Raw genomic sequence first — 24,427 nt, forward strand, 5'->3', positions numbered from 1 at the left:
ATGAAATGTTTTAAATCCTAAAATAATTAAGGAATGAAACTGTTTTCTAAAAAACTGGAAACCCGATACTATAACCTTTGAAAAGATAAAGATTTCTGAAACAAGCAAGAAAAAGTATCTCTCTTATTAAATCCTATAGCTTAAGAGACTCATGCTATAAACAGGATTCTCTTTAACATACTATTGTTTATAGCTGCACATCACCTCGGTTATCTGATGCCGAGGAAAGTGATGCTGAAGCACAGTGACAGACACCAAAAGTCACATATTTTAAACAAGTACCTAAAAGAGCTTTAACCTGAGCAGTTTTATCACCTGCTGTTCTTACATTTGCTGACTACAAAACTGTTGTTATAAAGGACTTTAAGAACTCTACACAAGTAACTAAAATAAATTCTTTTCATGGGATTCCCAGGACTCAAATATATTGAGTCAGAGACCTTTCAGTGATTGCAAAGACAGGTATCACATACTCCAAGCTCCCTGAACAGTCAGAATATGAAGCTAATTAGAGCCACACAATCTTTCTCTTCTCACTCACAGTTCAGTTTTAATGTTCCTTCTAACAGATGATAAACTTTTTCTGCATCTATTGCTAAAGTAAATGTATCAAGGTATGTGTTAATTATCAATTACTATAGACCAACAGAAAATGAGACAATGTTCAAAAAAAGAGAATTACTGAATATGGCTCATAACTATAAAGAACTTACAATTCATTTTATACAATTTAAATTATAAATTTACTTCAATAATACACTGGTGAATATATTTTAGGATGAGAATTACCTGTCCAGAGTTTCCCAGAAACGTAAGAAAACTGGTCTATCCAAGTGACGTTTGTGATAGCTGAGTTCTAATACCGTTACATCCCATTTTTGAACATTTGGATCTAGACGAACTTCATCATACTTGAGATGGAAGGCTTTAACTACAGGGGAGAGAGAAAAAATATTTTATTAAAATTATAATAAAATACAAAATATAGTAATTCCAATCTCTCTGCCACCAACAGAAGCTACATTAAAATCAAAATGATCTTTGAAATAGATGTTATACTCTATAGCACCATCCTAAAGATTCAATTCAATATGTAATTAGTGAGGATTTATATATGCCAGCCACTGGGGATTGACATACCAAATAAGATAAGAAAATACATATGGTTCAACACAGAATAGTAAGAAAAAGAATTGTAACACAGTATACGAGACATAAAAGAACATCTTTGCCCAAACCATGAATTCAGAAAGGTTTGCATAAACAGTAACGTCTAGCCTAAGACCCAGAGGTCAAGAACAAAATAAACAAGCAAAAAGACAATGTTCAAAGAGAATTTGGTTTAGCCTAGGAAATGATGAAATGTAATAGAACTGTATTATGCAAATTGATATAAAGAAGGGGTCATAGAGTTTCAGAGCAATTTTGAGTTTAGAAGCCTTATTACAGAGTTTGGACTCTTTCTTAAGTAACAAAAGAACTTACCAGGGTTTCTACAATAAATCTATTTTGAAGATAAAGAAATGGATTTCTTCAACTGGGTAGAAGAAATGACAGTAAAAGACAAATGCAAGAGATAATTAGGTAATGAGAACAAACCTGATTAAAAATGATACAAGGGGGGCTGGCTTAGTGGTTAAGGCACTTGCCTGCAAAGCCCAAGGACCCAGGTTCAATTTCCCAGGACCCTCATATGCCAGATGTAGACTGTGGTGCATGCATCTGGAGTTCATTTGCAGTGACTGGAGGCCCTGATTCACCCATTCTCTTTGTCTCTGTCTGTCTCTCTTTTCTCTATCTCTCTCTGCTTACAAATAATAAAATAAAAATAAAGATATCATACAGGGGAGAAAAAGAAAATACTGCAATTTAAAATATAGTTAACATTTAGCAAATATCTGCATGCATAGTAAACTATGCTAGCCTCTAAGGAAACAATAGTGGTCAAGATAAACCACTGTTAGTGGGTATATATTTTCTAATAGTCATTAACAATATTCATATGCAATATCCAGACAGGAAAAATGGCATTGAAGGAAAATACCACAGATAAAGAGATCACAACACTGTGTGAGGAGTTGCTTTAGATAAGAGGTATGTAGAGAAGGCCATTAGGAGAGATGACCTATAAGTAGGTACTGGAAAACTATACTTGCAAGGACATAGAAGATTTCAAGCTGGAAAAAATAGCTGCCCAGGGACTCCAAAGTGGAAGCTTGGAATATCACATGAACAATTAAAATGCCCTATATGTAAGAACTCTGAATTATATTCCAAATATGAAGCAAAGTCACTATGAATCTAGGATAAAGAAAGTGAAATGGTATGACATTCACTAGTGTTTTATTTGCATAAATAAAAGGCAAAGGTAGGTGGTCTGCTGTGAGTTCAAGGCCAGCAAGAAACACAGTGAATTCCAGGTCAGCCTGGGCAAGAGCAAGAAGAGTGCCAAGCAAACTCAGGCCAACATATTAACCTCAAACCTCTTATTCAGAAAAATAATTATATTTTCTAAGCCTCTGTAAGTAAAAATAAATTAAGCTTTATGGTTATATAATGAATACTAAAGCAAAATACATGACTCAGACCTCCTCATTGTTGAAAAAAATTCGTAAATCTTACCAACATTTATGGCAGGCACTGGAACAAAAGAATTGGGAAAACGTAGCCGTCTGAGTATTCTGATAGCATGACATAACAAGAAGACAACATAGAAAAAATTTAATTATTAAAAAATATTTTAAAATTTTATTTTAAAAAATTAAAATTTTTTTAATGGCTGGGTGTGGTAGCTCACACCATTAATTCCAGCACTTGGGAGGCCAAAGGAGGAGGATCTCTAGGAGTTCAAGGCCAGCCTGAGACTACATAGTGAAATCCAGGTCGGCCTAAGCTAGCTAGAGCAACACACTACAAAAAAAAAAGAAAAAAATATATTGATGTAGCTAGCAAGAATTTTAAGAAATAATCATTAAAAGAATTGAGAAAGCCAGGAGTGGTAGCATATGCCTTTAATCCCAGCACTCAGGAGGCAGAGGTAGGAGGATCATCGTGAGTTCAAGGCCACCCAGAGACTACACAGTGAATTCCAGGTCACCCGGAGTTTGAGTGAGACCCTACTTCGAAAAACCAAAAAATAAAAAGAGAGAGAGAGAGAGAGAGAGAGAGAGAGAGAGAGTGTGTGTGTGTGTGTGTGTGTGTGTGTGTGCTGGAGATATAACTCAGTTATTATGATGCCTGACATTGATGTACACAAAACAATCCCCAGCACCACAAAATAAAAAGTAAAAATTTGATCACCAAATATATGTAACCATTCAAGCATAATAAAGGCTATTTATGACAAACTTAAAGCCAACAATACTAAATGGGGAAAACCTTGAAACTTTTCCACTAAAACCAGGAACAAGAAAAGTATCCACTGTCCCCACTTTTAATATAGTACTGGAATAGTAAGAAGGCAGGAGATACACATAAAAGGGATACAAACTGGAAGAGATCAAGTTATTATTACTTGCCGATGATGTTTCTATACATAAAGGACCCTAACCCTAAAGACTACCAGCAAACTGTTAGAGCTGGTAAACACTTATAACCATGTAGCAAAATACAAAAACAAACCAAAACAAAAAAAACACAGAAATCAGCAGCATTCCTATATGCTAACAACAAACATACAAAGGATGAAATCAGAGAATCACTCCCATTCACAATTACATGAAAAAAATAAAGTTCCATGGAATAAACCTAACCAAAAAAGTGAAGAATGTCTACAATGAAAACTTTAAAACAATTAAGCGAGAAATTGCAGGACACACTAGGAAATGGACAGACATCCCTTATTCTTGGATTGGAAGAATCAATACTGTAAAAATGGCAACCTTACAAAAAGCAATCTACACATTTAGTTTAATCCCCATCAAAATTCCAATAGCATTCTTCATGGAAATAGAAAAAACAATCCAAAAACTTATTTGAAGCACAAAAAACCTCGAGTATCTTAAACAATTTTAAGCAACAAAAATAAAGCTGGTGGTATCACCATACCTGATTTTAACCTATATTACAGAGCCACAGCAACAAAAACAGCATGGTACTGGCACAAAAGCAGACATGTAGGATCAATGGAACAGAACAGAGGACCCAGATGTAAGTCTGGGTAGCTACAGCCACCTGATCCTTGACAAAAATGTGAAAATTACTCATTGGAGAAAAGACAGCCTCTTCAGCAAATGGTGCAGGGGAAACTGAATATTTATCTGTAGAAGGATGAATATAAGATTCTTGACTCTTTCCATGCACTCGAATTAAGTCCCAACAGGTCAAAGACTTTAATATCAAATCTGGAACACTCAAAAAACTGAAAAATAAGAAATCAAACAACCCAATTAAAAAATGGGCTATGGGCCGGGCGTGGTGGCGCACGCCTTTAATCCCAGCACTCGGAAGGCAGAAGAAGTAGGAGGATTGCCATGAGTTCGAGGCCACCCTGAGATTACATAGTGAATTCCAGGTCAGCCTGGGCCAAGAGTGAGAGCCTACCTCAAAAAGCCAAAAAAAAAAAAAAAAAAAAAAAAGGGGGGGGGGTGCTATGGAACTAAATAGAGCATTCTCAAGAGAAAAAATACAGATGGCATACAAACATCTAAAAACAGTGTTCTACATTCTTAGCAATCAGAGAAATGCAAATTAAAACTACTCTGAGATTACATCTCTCCTGTCAGAATGGCTACCATCATGAAAACAAATAACAATAAATGCTGGCAAGGATGTGGAAAAAGGGGAACCTGTCTACACTGTTGTTGGAAATGCAACCTGATACAGCCATTGTGGAAATCAATATGAAGGTTCCTGAGACAGCTAAAAATAGATTTACAATATGACCCAGCTATACCACTCCTAGGCATATATCTTAAGGACCCTTTACACTATTATCATGTTTTTTTTCATCTTTATTCCCTTTCTATGCACAATAGCTAGCAAATAAATCCAGCCTAGATGCCCTCAACTGATGAGTGGGATAATGAAGATGTGGCACATTTAAAGAATAGAGTTCTACTCAGCAGTAAAGAAAAATAAAATCTACAGCAAAATCGGTGGATCTAGAAAGGATTATACTTAGTGAGGTAACCCAAGCCCAGAAGGCCAAGGGTCACATGTTCTCTCTCATGTGTGGATCCTAGCTACAAATGGTTGGACTTCCATGTGAGCTGGAATAAAAGTCAGTAGCAGAGGCCAGTAAGCTAGAAAGGGGAGGAAATGGGGGTGGGAGGTGGGATGGACTTAATAGGATGGAATTGTATTTATGTAAGTAGAAGAACAGATTAATGGGGGGTGAAAAGGCCTAAGTGAGGTCAGGGGAAGAGACTGAGTAAGGAAAGTCAGGAAAAGGACTAATCAATATCTAAGAGGGTATGAATAAGTCATATGGAAACCTACTATTTTGGACAATGGAATACCCAGAAGCCACAAATTGTTACCAGAAAATCTTCAGTGCTAGGGATGGGACACCTTCCAGTGAGTTGTTGGCCAGGGCTTATGCCCCATAACACTACAGGCCATTGTCAAGGCTCTTGGTTTCCCACAAGGAATAGATGGTAAGACCCTACTGCTGAAGACTCCATATACGTGGGCTGTAAGGTCACTAAGAAATCCTGCTGGAGCTGAACTGAAAACCTCCTCCCTGTAGACCAGTGTTACAGTCAGGTTAACACTGCTGGTAGAAATCACCTAACCAAGAGCAGCCAGTGGGAAAAAGATGTTTATTTTGGCTTACAGGCTCGAGGGGAAGCTCCACAATGGCAGAGGAAAAGGATGGCATGAGCAGAGGGAGGATATCACCCCTTGGCCAACCAAACAGTGTGCCAAAGAGAAACTGGCTATAATACCCATAAGTCTGCCCCCAACAATACACTGCCTTCTGGGGGTGTTAATTCCCAAATCTCCATCAGCTGTGAACCTAGCATTCAGAGCACCTAAGTTTATGGGGGACACCTGAATCAACCCACCACATTCCACCCCTAGCCCCCATACATGATGTAAAATGCAGTGCATTTATCCAACTTTAAAAGTCCCCATAGTTTTTTTGTTTTAATCAATTTCAATGATCCAAGATCTTTTAACTGAGCCATAATAGCAAAAAATTCCCCCAAAACCCATACTGCAAAAGATGGCATTGGGCATAGCAAAGAAATATTCAAGCAATACATGATTTAAACATGACAAACACCAAACTCTGTAGCTCCAAGTCCAACAACTCTAGCCAGTGACAAGTCTTCAAGTCCAATAATTCTAACCAGCAACAAGTCTCTGGTATTCCAGTTACGCCCCTCTAGCTGGGCTACTCACAGCCCTGGAAAACTTCATCCAGGACTGGCAGCTTTCCTTATCAGCCATCTCATGGTCCCGGTATCTACACTGGGTCTCCACTGCAATCCTCATGGCCCCGTAGGGTCTCCGTGCAGGCAACCAGCAAAACCTGCTTCACAATACCCATGGCTATTTGCAAAACACAAGACCGTGTTGCAAACTCATGACCCTGTCTTTCCAGCATTTCTTATTCTCCACAATACCAGATAGTGTGCCAATTTGTTATTGTTAATCCAGGCGGGAATAAAGCAGACTTTGAAGAACAGGACACTCCTTGAGCATTCAGGCCCCTTCAAAACAGTCTACATTTGCCCCAGGGCAGGTTAGCTGGCCCAATCACAATGGTTGTAAACTCTCAAACAATTTTCAGTCAGTGGGCAGCAGTTTAGGCCCAAAGATTTCATTTTTTTCTGTGCCATATCCTTCTGCTCACACCAGTTCATTTCTACGCAAAGCAACTCTGCACAACTTCTCAGGACCCAAGCATTGCAGCAAGCTTCCCACACAAACTGTTAGCTCAGTCCAGGAAAAGGTCTTTCTCACCCTCATAAGCCAAACCTCACAGTCCATTGTTCTTACTGCATTCACGTCTTTCATGTCTGACCAGAATAGTCCATCAAGCTGTACTTACAGCACCCCAAAGCATCTCTTAGGCCAGGGTTTCAAATCCTTCCACATTCCTCTTGAAAATCAGCTCCAAAAGGCCAAAGCCACACAGTCAGGTATCTAGCAGCAAACCCACTCCTCAGTACCACTTTACTGTTGCAATCAGGTTCCCAGTGCTGGTAGAAATCACCTGACCAAGAGCAGCTTGTAGGGAAAAAGGTTTATTTTGGCTTACAGGCTCAAGGGGAAGCTCCACAATGGCAGGGGAAAAGGATGGCATGAGCAGAGGGTAGACATCAAACCCTGGCCAACGTAAGGTAGGCAACAGCAACAGAAGTATATGCCACACACTGGCATAACCCCAACAACACACTGTCTCCTGGAGGCATTAATTCCCAAATCTCCATCAGCTGGGAACTTAGCATTCAGAACACCTAAGTTTATGGGGGACACCTGAGTCAAACCACCACAACCAGGTACGAGAAAGCTGGAAAAAGCTATGCTGCATGCAGTTCAATGGGAGAGAGCAATTACCAGTACAGATAGTAAACAGTGGACACTGCAAGCCTTAAATTTGGCCAACTAGGCCAAATGAGCCAATGGGTACAATTGTGACATGTCTATTATGGGGGAAACCAACAGGTCTCAAATTGGACTGGAGGCCCGCTCCATGGGAGGGAATACATGCCTGCTACTGAAAACCTACAATAGGGGTAGTCATGAACCCTAGGGGTGTAACATCTGCTGGTGTTAGGCTAAATATATATACTATGCTCTCCAAACTGCCCAGTAAACATTTCTCTAATGTACAAAACCATATATTAATGCTACTCTCACTTTGGCTAGAGAAGCTTCTCTTTTCAGATAGCAGTGACCTTGGGATGACTCAGAAGGCACCATGGTGCTACGAAGAAGTGACAGAGGAGCACTCAGCACTGAAATATCTTTATCACACCTTCCAAGGCTCAGGATCCACTGTGGAAGAGGTGGCAGAAAGAATGTAAGAGCCAGATGAAGGGTAGGACTCCTTACAACAAACTCCTCCAGATACAATATGGCCTGAATATCCATGACCTTGTGGTACTTGACACTACCTACACAAGACCAGTATAATAGGAAGAAAAGATAATGACATCCAAATAAAAGACTGATTGAGAGGGAGAAGGGGTTTAATGGAGAGTGGAATTGGAAGGGAGAAAGGGAGGAATAACCAATGGGTTATTGTCTAAAACTATGGAAATTTTCAATAAAAAGTAATTTTAAAATTATATATATTTTAAAGCCACATACTGAAATACATGATTTTTTGACAACTCTATATAAATGTATCTTCCCTAAATTTTGATTTTATCATAATTATTTAGTAATAAAAATATGTTAACTTTTTTAAGGTCAAAGCACATGAAGATACTCCCCAGAGTCCGCTCAGCTTTCCTTCATGCTATATGGAAAATATAATTCTCTCTATACATATTTCCATGTGCAAGAGGTAAGGCTAGGAAAAGCCAAGAGAAGGACTAATAGCTAAACAACCATATAAAATCTCTGCCCTCCATAAAGCACAGAAGAAAAAACTAACGTGAGGAACAAAAAAGTTTGTGAATGAGGAAGAGAATAAGACAATTGATGACAATATGAACAAACTGATGTACAAACAGAATATCACCAAGTACCTATCTGGTAGTCAGTAAGATATATAAGTAACTTGCAAAATATGGGGAGATTATGAGTAAAAGATGTAATATCTCAAGACAGTATTAAGAAGTAAAAGAGAATTGGGAACTTCAAGCATACAACTACTGCCCAAAGAAAAAAATATCAAGAAAACAAAAGGTCAAGTGAAGCAAGTACTTAAAAACAAATGCTTTAAGAAATGAATAAAGAAGCCAGGCGTGATGGCACATGCCTTTAATCCCAGCACTTGGGAGGCAGAGGTAGGAGGATCGCCATGAGCTCAAGGCCACCCTGAGACTACATAGTGAATTCCAGATCAGCCTGGGCTAGAGTGAGACCCTTACCTTGAAAGACAGTGTTTTATTTTTTGTTTGTTTTTTCGAGGTAGGGTCTCACTCTAGCCCAGGCTGATCTGGAATTCACTATGTAGTCTCAGGGTGGCCTTGAGCTCATGGCGATCCTCCTACCTCTGCCTCCCAAGTGCTGGGATTAAAGGCATGTGCCATCACGCCTGGCAGACAGTTAAGTTCTTAAAGACAGGCAAAACCATCCAACATGTTAATATGTATAAAGGTCCATGGTCAATTTGGTGGAAATGGATTCTGGGGAAGAGCCAGGCTACAGCAGACTGAAAACTGAATAGAAAGGGAGTTACTGGAGATAATTCTTTCAAGCATGTACCTGCAAAGGAAAAAGAAGTAGCTAGAAGGAAAACTTTATTTTTTTATTTTTAAGAGAGGTCTTATTCTAGCCCAGACTGATCTTTAACTCATAGCATTCCTCCTACCTCAGCCTCAAGTTAAAGGTATCACCACCTCTCTCAGTTTCTGCTTTGTTTTAATGTGAAAGGTAAAAGAAACATTTAAATACTGGCAAAAAAAAAAAAGGGGGGGGGGACCAGTACAAAAAGAAAACTGAAGAGAAAGAACAATCGAGAAGAAAATCAATGGTTATTATTAAGGGGAAATTCTGTAATTTTTATATATTTTGGAAGGCAATAGTAACAATAAAAATATTTGATAATTTCCTAATAAAATTAAAACCACATTATCTGGAAGATAACCCAACCATTTTTTTACAATAATATTCAACAGGGCAAGCCAAAAATATAAAAACAATATACTTTCAGTATATTTCCTTTCTTTGTGTTTAGCTTTCTGTTTGCCAACTCTGAAAGCATTACTCAAAATTGACATTAAAAAAGCTAGAGAGATGGCTTCATGACTCAAGACAGATGGCTTGCAAAGCCTGCTGGTCCAGGATGCAATTCCCTAGCACCCATGTAAAATGAGATATACAAAGTGATACCTGAGTCTGGAATTTATCTGCAGCAGCCTCTTGGTGCCCCCATACACTCCCACTCCTCCTCTTTCTCAAATATTAATTAAGCAAACAAGCAAATAAATAAAATGAGTGAGCGAGTACAGCTGAGGAGATGATTCAGTGGTTAAAAGCACTTGTTTGCAAAGATTGATGGTTCCAGTTTGATTCCCCATTCTCCATACAAAGTTCCTTTGAAGCAGCAGGAGATCCCCTTTCTTTCCTTCTCTCTCTCAAATATGTATGCCTTTAATCTCAGCACTCAGGAGGCAGAGGTAGGAGAATCACTGAGTTCAAGACCAGCGGAGACTACATTGTGAATTCCAGGTCAGCCTGGGCTACACTGAGACCCTACCTGGAAAAATAAAATAAAATAAGATAAGATAAAACAAAGCAAAACAAAACAAAACACAACAAGAAATCATAGAATGTTTAGCCAGGTGTGGTGGCACATGACTTTAATCCCAGCACCTGGGAGATGGAGGTAAGTAAGAGGATCACCGTGAGTTGTGAGTTCAAAGCCAGCCGGAAACTAATTCCAGATTAAGAAAAAGAAGCTTAGGGTTTAAAAATTTTTCTTAGAACAGGTTATGACATATTAAGAACTATCAAAATGGCAGCAACATTGCAATTCACATTTAAAAATAAATTAAGGTAGAGTAAAATGCAAATGATTAAAACTTTTAATTTCATGGAAGAATGCTGGTACCATCAACAAAAATGGGTTGCTAAAATGTCAGGATCCCATAGTAGTACAATCTAAGTTGACAAGCTATTATTTCTAATAAATATTTGTTTGATGAGAATAATTTAGAAATTTTTATTAACATTAATATTTTAACTGGATCCTCCAACTATGTAACATAATATCCTTCCCAGTAAATAGAGTAAATTAATCTATTTTATAAGTGTACACTAACATATGCTCAATCACAAGGGGCTAATATGCATGAATACATTAATTCTCAGAATATTTATCTAAGGCTTCCTGTGTCTGGCATTCTTCTGTGAATGAAGTTCTTTTTACGGAACTTGCCAGAGAAGACTCCCAATGAAGACAAATAGCAACAAGTGCTGTGAAGAAAATAAAAGGAGAGGTAGTAGATGGCTAGACAAAGATCCTCTGAAGACAGAACACTTGAGCTGAGGTCTGAATGAACAGAAAAGCAATCATACCACCACCATGCCAGACAGGAAGAGCTGATATATGTCCTGGTTATTCATTTTAGGTCAGTGCAGCTACACAGTTCTTGTCAGCAAAGTCAACCCATATTAAAAACAAAACAAAATAAAAACCTGGTTATTGCTTTATATGTGCATATATGGAAATGTTACAGTAAAAGCCTCTAATTTGTACATTCATATATACTAATAACTATGAAATATACCCAGTTATCAATTCTAATAATAATGTATAGGGAAATGAAAATACTAAATTTTATTCTTTTTTTTCCCTTTTTCTACATAGGGTCTCACTCTAGCCTAGGCTGACCTGGAATTCAGTATGTCATCTCAGGGTGGCCTTGAACTCATGGCAATCCTCTACCTTCCAAATGCTGGGATTAAAGGCATGTGCCACCACACCTGGCTGAACATACTATTTAAGTGACCTAAAAATAATTATTAATGTTATAAGGTAGGTAGTACTATCTTTACACAGAAAACAGTCTACAAAAGATTTTAAAAAAATATTTTACAGGTGGCTGAAACTTTACTTTTATGTTACTTAATGTCAATCCTTTAAGATACTCATCATATAAGCAGAGTAACATATGGCTCCTTAAAGAACATTTCTATATTAGGTAAGCAGCAAATATACATAGAATCTTACTTTTAGCAAATATGTCAACTGGTGATCCATCAGGCAAAAGCCAAGGCCAACCTTTGAACTGCCAAGCAGGACCTTGCACAAAAACGGCTACAACCCGGTCCCTACAAGTAAAAAGGAGGAGGGGGAGACAAGAATACCTCAAACTTGAGCTTTAGCTAGTGTAAATCCTTAAGGGAGTCTCAATTATCCACATGAAATAGTATCACCAGCCCTCTAACAAGAGCCTAGTCTACCTTAATTTTCCAACATGTTACCATTAGCAGAGCAGTGACTGCTACACTTCTCATGCATTTAAGATATTTTTTTCTGGTTCTAAATCTTTCAAAGAAAATCACAAACATAACATTTTGTGTGAACTCTGTAGTCTTTTCCCTTATATTAAGTGAAGAGTCCACTTTTAGACAGACAGGAGTTAGCAGCTGATTTATTTACTGAGCAAACTGTTTTAGAAGGAGGTAAGTACAGATTAAATACTTTTAATTTAAATAAAACATTAAATTACAATAACTCACCAATCATTTTCTAAAACTCTACTATATATATATGTATGTATGTGTGTGTATGTATATATATATATATATATATATATATATATATATATATATATATTTTTTTTTTTTTTTTTTTTTTTTTTTTTTTTTTTTGAGGTAGCGTATCATTCTAGCTCAAGCTGACCTGAAATTCACTATGTAGTCTCAGGGTTCAGGGTGGCCTTGAACTCACGGAGATCCTCTGACTTCTGCCTCCCATACGCTGTGATTAAAAGCATGTGCCACCACAAGTGGCTCCAGGTGTTATTTTTCTTATTTCTGCTGATTATTTAGGAAGAAATCTGACTATAGAAACCACCTCAACTTTTTAAATTATTTCAGGCATTAGACTATTTTATTTATCCTAAATGCTGTAAGTTAGTTAGGCTTTTAATGCAGCTGTTGTTTTCAACCACAAACCAGTTTTCCAAGAAAGAACATCTCTCTCTCCAGGCCTTTGTATTTCATTATTTGAACAATATTTAACTGAGAAATCAGGAGTCAATACCACTAGGAGCTGTTTAAGTCTACAACTAAGAAGGAACAAAAGCATTGATAATAGTTAACATCAGTAATATTTGCTCATGTACTTACTATATGATAGTGCTATTTTATGTACATTATGTATTAATCATGTGAACACCTTCTCATAAACAGTCTAGTGATGTAAATACTACCACAGCCCCATTTACAGATGAGACAAAAGACAAAGAGAGGAGGGACAGAAAAGAGAAGAGAATACATTATTAATCTTGGAAACTGGGTAAGATAGCTCCTGCTTGAGGACTGATATAATCTAATATCTAATATAATGTAAATGATAATCATCTTATTATTGATAGTTTTGACCTTGAAAAGGTCTGAGTGGGTAGGGGGAGGGGTGGAGGAATGGAGAGAGGGGAGTAGATGATATACTGACAATCACTGCCCCACATGAAGATTCTACACATCCAACTAAACTAGTGAAACAGGATCAATTTCTGTTCAAATAAAAAAATCTACACCAAGCTAGGCATGCTGGTTCATGACTGTAATCCTAGCAATCAGGAGGCTGAGGCAAGATTGCTATGAGTTCAAGACCTGCCTGGGTTACAAAGTAAGACCCTGTGTCAATCTCCACTGCCCTCCAACAAACCTATAGCAACTAACAACTATGAAAGTTAGAAAAAATTTAACTTAATCTCTGTTCAAGATTTCCATCTAAGGGCTGGAGAGTTGGCTTAGCGGTTAAGCGCTCGCCTGTGAAGCCTATGGACCCCGGTTCGAGGCTCGGTTGCCCAGGTCCCACCTTAGCCAGATGCACAAGGGGGCGCACGCGTCTGGAGTTCGTTTGCAGAGGCTGGAAGCCCTGGCATACCCATTCTCTCTCTCTCCCTCTATCTGTCTTTTTCTCTGTGTCTGTCGCTCTCAAATAAATAAATAAATAAATAAATAAATAAATAAATAAATAAATAAATAAATGAAAAAAAAGATTTCCATATAAAATTAAATCTTAACTAAAACTATTTTCCCTTTCTATGGGATATGTGCTCCAAACTATCAAAATACATCTTTAGTGGTACAGCACTAAATAACTTTTAAATGAATAATTGAATTTTAATAACATTTTGCTAAATAAATTTTAATGTATTTTATACCACACAATTGATAAAACAAGATATTATTAGAATGTCAATGTTAATGAAGTGAAAATCAGATCTACATATGTTAACATGTTACCAAGGAAAATTTCTATTTGGAACCTATAATAAAACCTGATATTTGTTTACATACTTTAAATAAATAAATAAGCATACATGTATACACTATACACACTCATATGAGAGGGATGAGGCAGAAACAGAGAGAAGGAAGGGCAAGGGAAGGAGGGAGTGGGCAGGCGGGCAAACAGGCAGGCACCATCTTACCAGTCTTGAGGCAAAAGTTTAAGGGGCTGGTCTACCACTCTATAAGGTACAGTGACACTGATTGCTGTGCCCCCTGGTTGCATCTGATCTTTTCTTCTCTGAATTAGTGTTTCATTTTCTCGTTGACAGCCTTGTTTTTTCTTTTCATCTGAAGGAACGAATCTGTAAAAAAAAAAAAAAAAAAAAAAAGTTATATGTACTCGAAGTGACAAAACTAGAAAAACATATTTTGAAATAATTTTTAAAACATTAATGTTTTATCTAAAGTTGCTTGACTAGACCTGTTATGTATTTCAAATCATAATGCTTGGAGAGTAGAGAGGCCTTAACTTTGTATGTCAAAAGCAATAAAAATTCACTTAATCCAAAATGTGTGTATAAATATGATTTATATTCATTTACTGGGCAGTCAACATTTTCCATAGTAATCCTTGATTTCTCAAATGCTAGTAAACTACTAAAAAATCCAAGGTCACCTAAAAAGGAAGATGCTACTGTGGCTGAGCAGGATTCTTCACTGGGTGATTTAGATTATTCCAGAACTTCATCAAACACCTTTTCCCTCTCATATTTTTATGGGAAGTGTGTCAGGACTGCCACTTAGAAACAACAACTCTATAGTATCATTAGTAATAATATCCATTCAATTTCAGAGAAATTAAATCATGGAAAATAATTCTGTGTCTTAGATCAATAAAGTAAACCACACTAAGGCCCAACTTGGGTAAAACCAAAGTACTACTTTTGTCCAGCATTATTAGTTTGGATACTCAAAAGTCACTTTTCAGTCAGCAATGTATCATCTTCCAATACAATTCACTTACAGCTGAGAATTATTATATAATAATAACAATAGCAAGAAAAGAAATTAAAGGAAAATACAGCAAAAAAAATAATTCTACCAAGTTCTGAGCATGCTGAATTCTTTTTTTTTTTTTTTTTTTTTTTTTTTTGATTTTTGAGATAAGGTCTCACTCTAGCCCAGGCTGACCTGGAATTCACTATGGAGTCTCAGGGTGGCCTTGAACTCATGGACATCCTCCTACATCTGCCTCCCAAGTGCCTGAATTAAAGGTGTACGCCAGCACACCCGGCTTCATGCTGAATTCTTAAGAATGCCAACAACGGCCTTCTATTTTCATGCCTACCTCTCCTTTCACAAAAAGTATGACTAAATCAGTGCCGGGCTACTGATATCAAATATCTATATATTTTATAAGGTAGTATGTGGAGGGGTACTATTTCTTACATTTAAATATGAATAATATAATATTAGCCTCCCAGTATAACAAGCATTAAATCTATATGTAGAGATGGATTTAAGCATTTAATTCAAAATTTATTTCACTAAGAATTTATCTTCTTTATTGAAAGTTTTTTAAATAAAGAATTTCATATCAGTCTTTTTTTACTATAGGAATTATCTTCAGTTGTCATCTTCCTATCAAACTTAAGGTTTCTTGAAGGCAGGCATGGCATTTACACCCAACAGTGTGCTGCTTTGCATTTAGCATATGCTCATATACTAACTGAACTCAAAAATCATTCTGAAAGAATTATAGTTAGAACCATGTTTCATTAGGATTCCTATGTTCTTTGACTTCCATTCAAAAATTGGAACAATTATATTTTCATATGCATTTTGAAAAAAAAAGGTTTAAAGATGTATCATGAAAGGATTTATTTTCAGCTTGTATTTTTGAGGGGAAGTATCCATTATGGCAGGGAAAGAATGGCAGGCCTGAACAAGAAGCCTGTGTCATAGCCACACATCAGCAGGGAGGAAACAGAGCAAGGAAAACTGGGATCTGACACCTTAAGGACCAACCCAAGTGACACAATTCCTCCAGTCAAGCAACACTTTACCACTTAAAGGTACTACTACCTTTTCAAAGTTTCAACAGCTAGGGATTAAAAATTCAAATACTTGAGTCTATGGGTGGGCAGCAATTTACATTCAAATCACAACAAATGGCATAAGTTTACTAACAAATTATGACCTTTCAAACCTATATATTTTATATTTTATTCTGTTTCTGATATGATAAATGACAGATTTCCTGAATAAGTGGAATATTGCGAAAGAAAAAAATTAATTAAGACATTGAAAAACATAAAGGGATCACTTGAGGGAGCTAGCAAAAGACAAAAGTGGTTTGGAAGGGCTGGAGAGATGGCTCAGTGGTTAAGTGTTTGCTTGTGATGCCCAAGGACCTCAGTTCAAGGTTTGATTCCCCAGGACCCACATAAGCCATATGCACAAAGGTGCATATGTGCCTAGAGTTCCTTTGTAGTGGCTGGAGGCCCTGGTGTACCCATTCAATCTCCATATATCTGCCTCTTTCTCTGTTGCTCTCAAATAAATAAATAAAAGTTTTTAAAATTTTTAAAAAATGGTTTGGAAGGGCTGGAGAGATGGCTTAGCACTTAAGGTGCTTGCCTGCAAAGCCAAATGTCCTTGGTTCGATTCCCCAGGACCCACATAAGCCAGATGTATAAAGCGGTGCATGCATCTGGAGTTTATTTGCAGTGGCTAGAAGCCCTGGCACACCCATTCTCTTTCTTTCTCTCTCTGCCTCTTTCCCTCTCTCAAATAAATCAATAAATAAATATGTATGCATGTGTGCGTGTGCGTGTGCGTGCGTGCGTGCGTGCGTGCGTGCGTGTTTTTGGAGGTAGGGTCTTGCTTTAGCTCAGGCTAACCTGAAATTCACTCTGTAGTCTCAGGATGGCCTCAAACTCACGGCAATCCTCCTAACTCTTCCTCCCTAGTGCTGGGATTAAAGGCATGCGGCACCATGCCCAGCTAAAAAAAATAAAATGTTTAAAACAAATGGTTTGGAAAAGACTGGAGAAGTGAACTCAAGAAAAAGGTACTAACCACAAACAGCCTTGCAAACAACACTAAGCTTTGGTTTTTTGTTTTTGATTTTTACATTTTACTGGACCTTTAAGAATAGAAAACCAAGTCCAAATCCTGATTAATGTAGGGAATCTGGTAAAGTTCTCTTCCTCATAAACTAGGACACTCTGGGGAGGGGGTTAAGTCTGAAGCAGTGGTATATTAGAAATAAAGTCTCTTGCCCGTCCTTTCTTCCTCTACCCCTAGCTTTAACTACTACCCTGGCAATTGCAAAGAAAATCCAATGTCTTAAAACTACATTTTAAGCAACAATAATAATATGGACATGTTAAGAACCTCAAACTGAGAATTTAAAGTGATACTAGATGGGTAATGTTTCCAAATGCTCATTTAGCAAATGTTTTCTAGATGACTCCCATATTCTTCATAGGATGCTCAAAAATTTTACACAGGAAATAAATTACTTTGAGAACTGAACAACAATAATCCACAGACTTAATTCTAAGACATCACAAGTAGGAGGTATAAAGACTTTCATACATAAATACAAGTAAAATTATCAGATATTCTTCACAAAACTGAATATCATCCTAGCAGCTGACTGATCATTAACAAAATAAGCTCAGTAACAGTGCAATAGTGTCTTCAGTGTGGTAGGAAGAAAAAGAAAATCCAACACTATTTTCTATAATGGACATATCAGTTTGCATTGCCTGTGGCTGTTAGTCACCAGAACTATTCTCAGACAGGTGTAAAGTTCCAACCCTTATCCTGCCTACTTTAATCCCCAACGGTTATTTCCTGAGCTTCAAGTAGTTTCTTTATAAACATGTCTAAAACAGTATTTGGTGAATGCAAGAGGAACCCTCTACATATCTTTATACCATTTTCCTATGTAAGCTCTTTTTCTTGTTGATGCTGCCTTGTCAGATGCCATCAAGGTCAGAATAACACATTTCATTTAATCAACTGTTTTTATTTTTATAAGTATTTTATTTGGGGGCTGGAGACATGGCTTGATGGTTAAGGCATTTGCCTGCAAAGCCAAAGGACTTTGGTTTGATTTTCCAGGACCCATGTAAGCCAGATACACAAAGTGGTGCATGCGTCTGAAATTCATTTGCAGTGGCTGGAGGCCCTAGTGCGTGTGTGTGCACACGTGCGTGCTCTCTCTCTCTCTCAAATAAATAAGTAAATATTTTTAAAGTATTTTATTTGGGCTGGAGAGATAGCTTAGCAGATGTGGTGCTTGCCTGCAGAGCTAAAGAACCGAGGTTCAAGTCCCCAGGACCCACATAAGCTAGATGCACAAAGGGGCACATGCATCTGGAGTTCATTTGCAGTGGCTGGAGGCCCTGGTGCACCTCCCCCCAACATACATACATACATACATACATACATACATACATACGCCTACTTCTGTATATCTCACAAAATAGAGTATTTTAAAGTATTTTTATTTATGTGAGACAGACAGAATTGAGTGAATATGGGTACACCAGGGCCTCTTGTGCCCACATAGGAACTCCAGATATGCATGAGCCACTTTACATGGGTACTGGGAAGTCACACCCTGGTCATCAGGCGTTGCAAGTAAACACCTTTAACCATTGAGCAATCTCCCCAGCCTTGATCAACCTTTTATTTAACAGTACATTCCTACTAAACTCATGTTTACAGGAGTAAAAAAAAAAATTTTTTTAGTACTTTTGCAATACACCCTTAATTTTGTTAGAAATGTTAGAAGTAAGGATGTTAAAGGCAAAGCTAGCTGGGCATGGTGGTGCACGCCTCCCAGAGCTCAGGAGGCAGAGGTAGGAGGACTGATGTGAGTTCGAGGTCACCCTGAGACTATATAGTGAATTCCAGGTCAGCCTGGCCTAAAGCCAGATCCTACTTTGAAAAACCAAAAGATAAAAAAAGGGTAGAGCTGAATATTAGTTTTTTGCTTCATTTACTTATTAAAGGGCTAGAAAATAGAAGAATCTACAATTAAAATAAATCCAAACAGAATGTATGCCAACTTGAACTATGGGTTACAGCCAATACTATAATTGTGTGAAGGAGGTTTCAATTATGCATTAATTACATGGCAAAGCCTCTAGCTGACTCAAACCAGTAGGGGAGCTGTCAGTTGCAATGAGGTGTTAAACAATGAGGGAAATGTTTTACACTTTGAAAAAAAAAAAAAGGCACAATCTATCCTAAAAATGTGGTCCATTTAATTGTCTGGCAGCTCTGTAGTAAGACTAAGCAGAAAGACACTAAAATTTGCTTTTTAATGTCTTTGTACTATAAATACTAGACTTGTAACATATTAAGATGAGCAGTTTATAAAAATGACTTAGAAGAAGCTTTAAAATACTATCTAATTTGAGCAGTGTGTGTATAGTGGCTAACACCTTTAATGCTATCACTCAGGAAGCAGAGGTAGAGGATCACCATGAATTTGAAACTAACTTGAGCTTCAGCCTCAAGTACATGTATGTATGCATATATGCACACACACTAAAAGCCCTAGTTCAAAAACTGTACAAAACATTAAGTGTAAGAGAGCACTGTAGGAACTAAAATCTACTTCCCTAAGAGGTGTTCCCATTTCTGGGGAATCTCTTTAGCTTTTCGGAAGCTCTGCACACTTTCTTTCCCTTATAATGAAGTTTTTCTAAACCTTAAGAAATAGGAATTTTGGGCTGGAGAGATGGCTTAGCGGTTAAGCGCTTGCCTGTGAAGCCTAAGGACTCCAGTTCAAGGTTCGATTCCCCAGGTCCCACGTTAGCCAGATGCACAAGGGGGTGTACGCATCTGGAGTTCGTTTGCAGAGGCTGGAAGCCCTGGCTCGCCCATTCTCTCTCTCTCCCTCTATCTGTCGTTCTCGCTCTGTCTGTCACTCTCAAATAAATAAAATTAAAAAAAAAAGAAATAGGAATTTAAATAAGTTAATCATAAGCTCATAAAAAAACACAATCAGATTTTGAATTTCAGACATACAACCTCTCATTGCCCAATTTTCACAGTGTTCCCTCCTCCCTGAATCCGTTACTTAATACCTACATATTGAGTTTAATAACAAAACGAGCTCATGTCTTAAAAATCAACTTTAGATGAGAAAACTGGAAACATAAAAACACAGCTTAAGAAGAAAACCAAACAAGTAAAAGCATATCTACTTCACTGGTTATAAATGCCAGACTAGGGGCTGGAGAGATGGCTTAGCAGTTAAGTGCTTGCCTGTGAGCCTAAGGACCCCGGTTCGAGGCTCGGTTCCCCAGGTCCCACGTTAGCCAGATGCACAAGGGGGCGCACGCGTCTGGAGTTCGTTTGCAGAGGCTGGAAGCCCTGGCGCGCCCATTCTCTCTCTCTCCCTCTACCTGTCTTTCTCTCTGTGTCTGTCTGTCTCAAATAAATAAATAAAATAAAAATAAAATATTTAAAAAAATAAATGCCAGACTACTTCTGCATAATGATTAGAAGGTGGGAAGGAGATAGAGGAACATACATTAAAAAAAAAAAACTAAAAGTATTTGAAAACTTAAAAAACAAACACTAAATATTTTTAAAAGTAGTTAGTTGTGTTATGGCTTGTATTTCCCACAGGCTCATGTGTGGATCGTTCCGTCTCCAACTAGCAGTGTTATCTTGGGAAGATGGAAACAAGGTAGAACCTCCCTGTGAAGGAGGTCACTGAGGGAGTGTCTTTGAATGCTACTTGGTTTCCATGCCTTCCTTCTTTTTCCTTCCTGTCTGCTATGAAAGGAACAGCTTCATCCTACACAAGCTCCTGCAACCATGATATTCTCACGATGCATAATATGGGTCAAGCGAATCATGGTCTGAACATGGTAATCCATGAATCAAAATAATCCTTCCTCTCAAGTATAGGGCAGAAATTTCTCAGTTATGCAAAAATAACAAAAAAATCCATTTATGTAAAGATTTAACAATTTTGGTCATAGTTGACAAATCAATTCAAGAGCCAGGTCAAAACTATATTCATATTTGCTGGGTTGTACATTATTTGGGGATCTCATTAAGTTCCACATTCAGTCAAAACAACCATATCTAATAAAATGATCTTGCATATAGGGGCTGAGAAGATGGCTAGATGTTTGTGGTGCTTGTTTGCAAAGTCTGTTGGCCTGTATTCAATTCCCAAACCACTCACATCATACACACACGCAAAAAAAAAAAACAAAAAACAAAAAACAAAAAACAAAAAAACACAAAACCGTGAGTACATCTGGTATTCATGTGCAGGGTTTTCACCTTAGCACAGCCATACACATACACACAAATATTACTTTAAAAACCCAATATCCAAGTTTCTTCTTTCTATAGAGCTAACTGAATATTTTAAATATTTTATTGAAAGTTATCATTCAAAACCACCAAAAAGGTCTTGAAGGTCTTGAGAATATGAAACAGTGGTTAATGGTGCTTGCCTGCAAAGTCTGCCATCCAGAGTTCAATTCTGAAGCCACATACATAAGCCTGAAGCAAAAAGTATTATATCTGGTGCTCATTTGCAATGGCTAGAGTACCTGGCACGCACACGCATGTGCATACAGTGCATACAAGAGCACACACACATACACAAATACACTCAAGTAAATCAATAAAAAAAAATTTAGCCAGGAGTGGTGGCACAAGCCTTTAATTCCAGCACATAGGAGGATGACCATGAGTTCAAGGCCACCCTGAGACTACACAGTGAATTCCAGGTCAGCCTGGGGCTACAGCAAGACCCTACCTTGAAAACAAAACAAAACAAAACAACACTAAAAAATTTAAAGATAAACAAAGTACAATGCATGGCTAGTCTTGTATGTGTCAGGCTACCTATAGTGTATAAAGAAAGCTATTTAAACTGAAGGCATTTGCGTGTGTGTGGATGGGTGTACAAGTGCCATGGTGCGCACATAGAGAGCAAGGACAAGCTCAGGATGAAGGCCCCTTTAAAAACTGGACTGCATAGTAGTAAATCCTGAGGTCATCAGGAATTGCAAATTATTTTGAGCAGCCACAAAGTATTTCCAAAGCAGTATGATTTTCTCTTTGGAGGAAGGGTCGCCTTAGTTTTCTTCTGAAAGTATTCTATTGAGTAAGAAGCAAAAACACTAATATTCTTCTTTTGGGTATTAATTATGTTGCTGAATGGAATTATTTTCCTAGGTATTGTTTAGAATATTTAGCAAGTAATTGTCAACATTGAACCTTTCATATATTCAGACACTTTTTAAGACATTTTACAACATTGAACTTGTAAGAGTTTTTGTTCTTGATACCTATACAGCTGTCAAAACTACAATAAAACTCAATTTCTAACTTGAATGCTAGGTGTCTCATCTGCCCAATACTACTAAATAGGTCAGCAGGAGATATATTCTTCTAATTGGTTGCATAATTCTTTTATGATTACATTTCCCCTCCACTGAGTGAATGGTAAAAACCATATCAAAGAAATGCATGTACTTTTCTTTCCTCATAACACCAGTGCACTTTGTTGGTTGTCATTTTCTACTTTGTAGAAATTATTTTCATTCCAGCTCAGCAGTACATTTTGGATGTATATTATATTTTATCTAGTTTTTGTAGGTGTTGACAGTAGGAGTTATTTTTCACATTATCAGGCGTGCTATATTAGTGGACTGGAAGTTCATAATGTACACTTCATCTACTTAGATATTGTTATTAGTCTGCCAGGTATACATTAATCTATTAAAGAAACTAGTAAATTTCTTAATTCATTCTTTGCTTAATTAAGTTTAAACAGAACCCAAGAACTCAAATTAAGACTATTTTATTAAATATTTGCTTGTCAGTTATTTTTTTAAGTCCACAGATCTACAGTCCATTAAACAATAGAAATTTCAGTCTGTATTTTAAGCTGTCATGCCTTTTACCATTCGTATTAAAGGGTTGCAGTCACAGCTAAAACAATGGAATAAGAAAGCGGATACCAATATGATAACACCAAAGTATCACTATTTTGCGTAACACCCTACACTTAATGGAACCTAAACCTCTACCAGAACTCTTGAGACTTGATATACACATTTAGCAATGTAGCAGGATACAAAATCAACACACAAAAACCAGTAGTAGTCAACTCTATGAGAAAGGAATTGGGAAAAAAAATTCCCATGCACTATAGCTTAACAAAAAAATCTCTCCCTCTCCTCTGTCTCTCTCCTCTCTAACTTCTATATATTAGTTTACCTTTTTTCCTCATTTTCTTAGGGGACACTGACCTGTAACTCCCAGTACCAGCATGGGGCTATCACCCACAATCAGAGAAAGCTACAAGGTTTTCTTTTTTTTTTTTTTATTTAATTTATTAGATTTCTTTTCAGAAAATACAGGCAGTTTGGTACCATTGTTTAGGCTCATTTATGATCTACCCCCTCCCATTGGACCCTCCTTGTTGATGTAAATGGGTCGTGCATTGTGGAGTTAGCCCACCCCCTGTTATTGGTATGATAAATGTCTCTGCAAACCATGACCCAACATGTGGCTCTGACATTCTTTCCACCCCCTCTTCCGCAAAATTTCCCTGAGCCATGTTGGGTTCATTTTTGGTCTGCTTCAGTGCTGAGGTGTTGGGGGCCTCTGAGGCTCTGGCTCTCTGATTTGGTAGGAGTTGATTTTTCTCTGCGTTGGTCTCCTTCCCCTTTGTGCTGGTATCCTGTTCACAGGAAAACATCACCCTTGCTTGTTTCGACAATTGTCCTTAGTTTCAGTTGGGCCCCTTTTGAGGTATGTTGGGGCAGCTCTCTTCTTAGGATCTGCATCTATCTAAAAAAGAGAAGCAGATTCTCCAACAGAGAATAAGTTAGCACCCGGAAAATTGAGATAACACTTACTTTTTTGATAGACAGTTTGATAGGTGTAGGCCCTCTTGTACCCCATGATTGATGGTAGCTTGATATTGTAGAGTAGGCTTGTAAGAAAGAATGACAGATTATTATCAGAGTACTTGATGACCCACCAAAGGTTAGTGGTAAGACCCTACTGCTGAAGACACCATATGCAGCTGACACATAAAATGGAACGACATGGCTGGAGGCCAGGAGAGAGTCAGTCCCCAGACAGCGTGTCTAGTGCCAGAAGGTGCTACATGGGCAACTGGGGGAAATGACCAATATCTGTCCGAGCAACTCATGGTCTAACCTACTTAGTAGCAAATAATCTGTTGTGATACCCACACAAGTGCAATAGTGGCACACAACCATGGTGGGGAACCAACTGCTCTTGATTTGGCTAACTGATCCCTCAGTGGTCCAGGACCCATAGCTAGAGCTGGGAAACAAGTCAGAATCATATCCAA

The 24,427-nt window shown here is 37.7% G+C and overlaps 1 protein-coding gene across 1 annotated transcript in view; it reads right to left on the reverse strand.

Annotated features, from left to right (window-relative positions):
• Positions 1-24,427, reverse strand: part of Cdc73 (cell division cycle 73) — a 141,405-nt gene that overhangs the window by 3,478 nt on the left and 113,500 nt on the right. Inside the window, exons 14-16 of the mRNA XM_004659522.2 lie at positions 14,238-14,399; positions 11,801-11,901; positions 790-931 (exon numbers count right to left, since the gene is read on the reverse strand). Coding sequence (XP_004659579.1) covers positions 790-931; positions 11,801-11,901; positions 14,238-14,399 — 405 coding nt within the window. The remainder of the gene's footprint in view (positions 1-789; positions 932-11,800; positions 11,902-14,237; positions 14,400-24,427) is intronic.

The sequence above is a fragment of the Jaculus jaculus genome, chromosome 1, assembly GCF_020740685.1.
Source record: "Jaculus jaculus isolate mJacJac1 chromosome 1, mJacJac1.mat.Y.cur, whole genome shotgun sequence".
Classification (NCBI taxonomy): Eukaryota; Metazoa; Chordata; class Mammalia; order Rodentia; family Dipodidae; genus Jaculus; species Jaculus jaculus.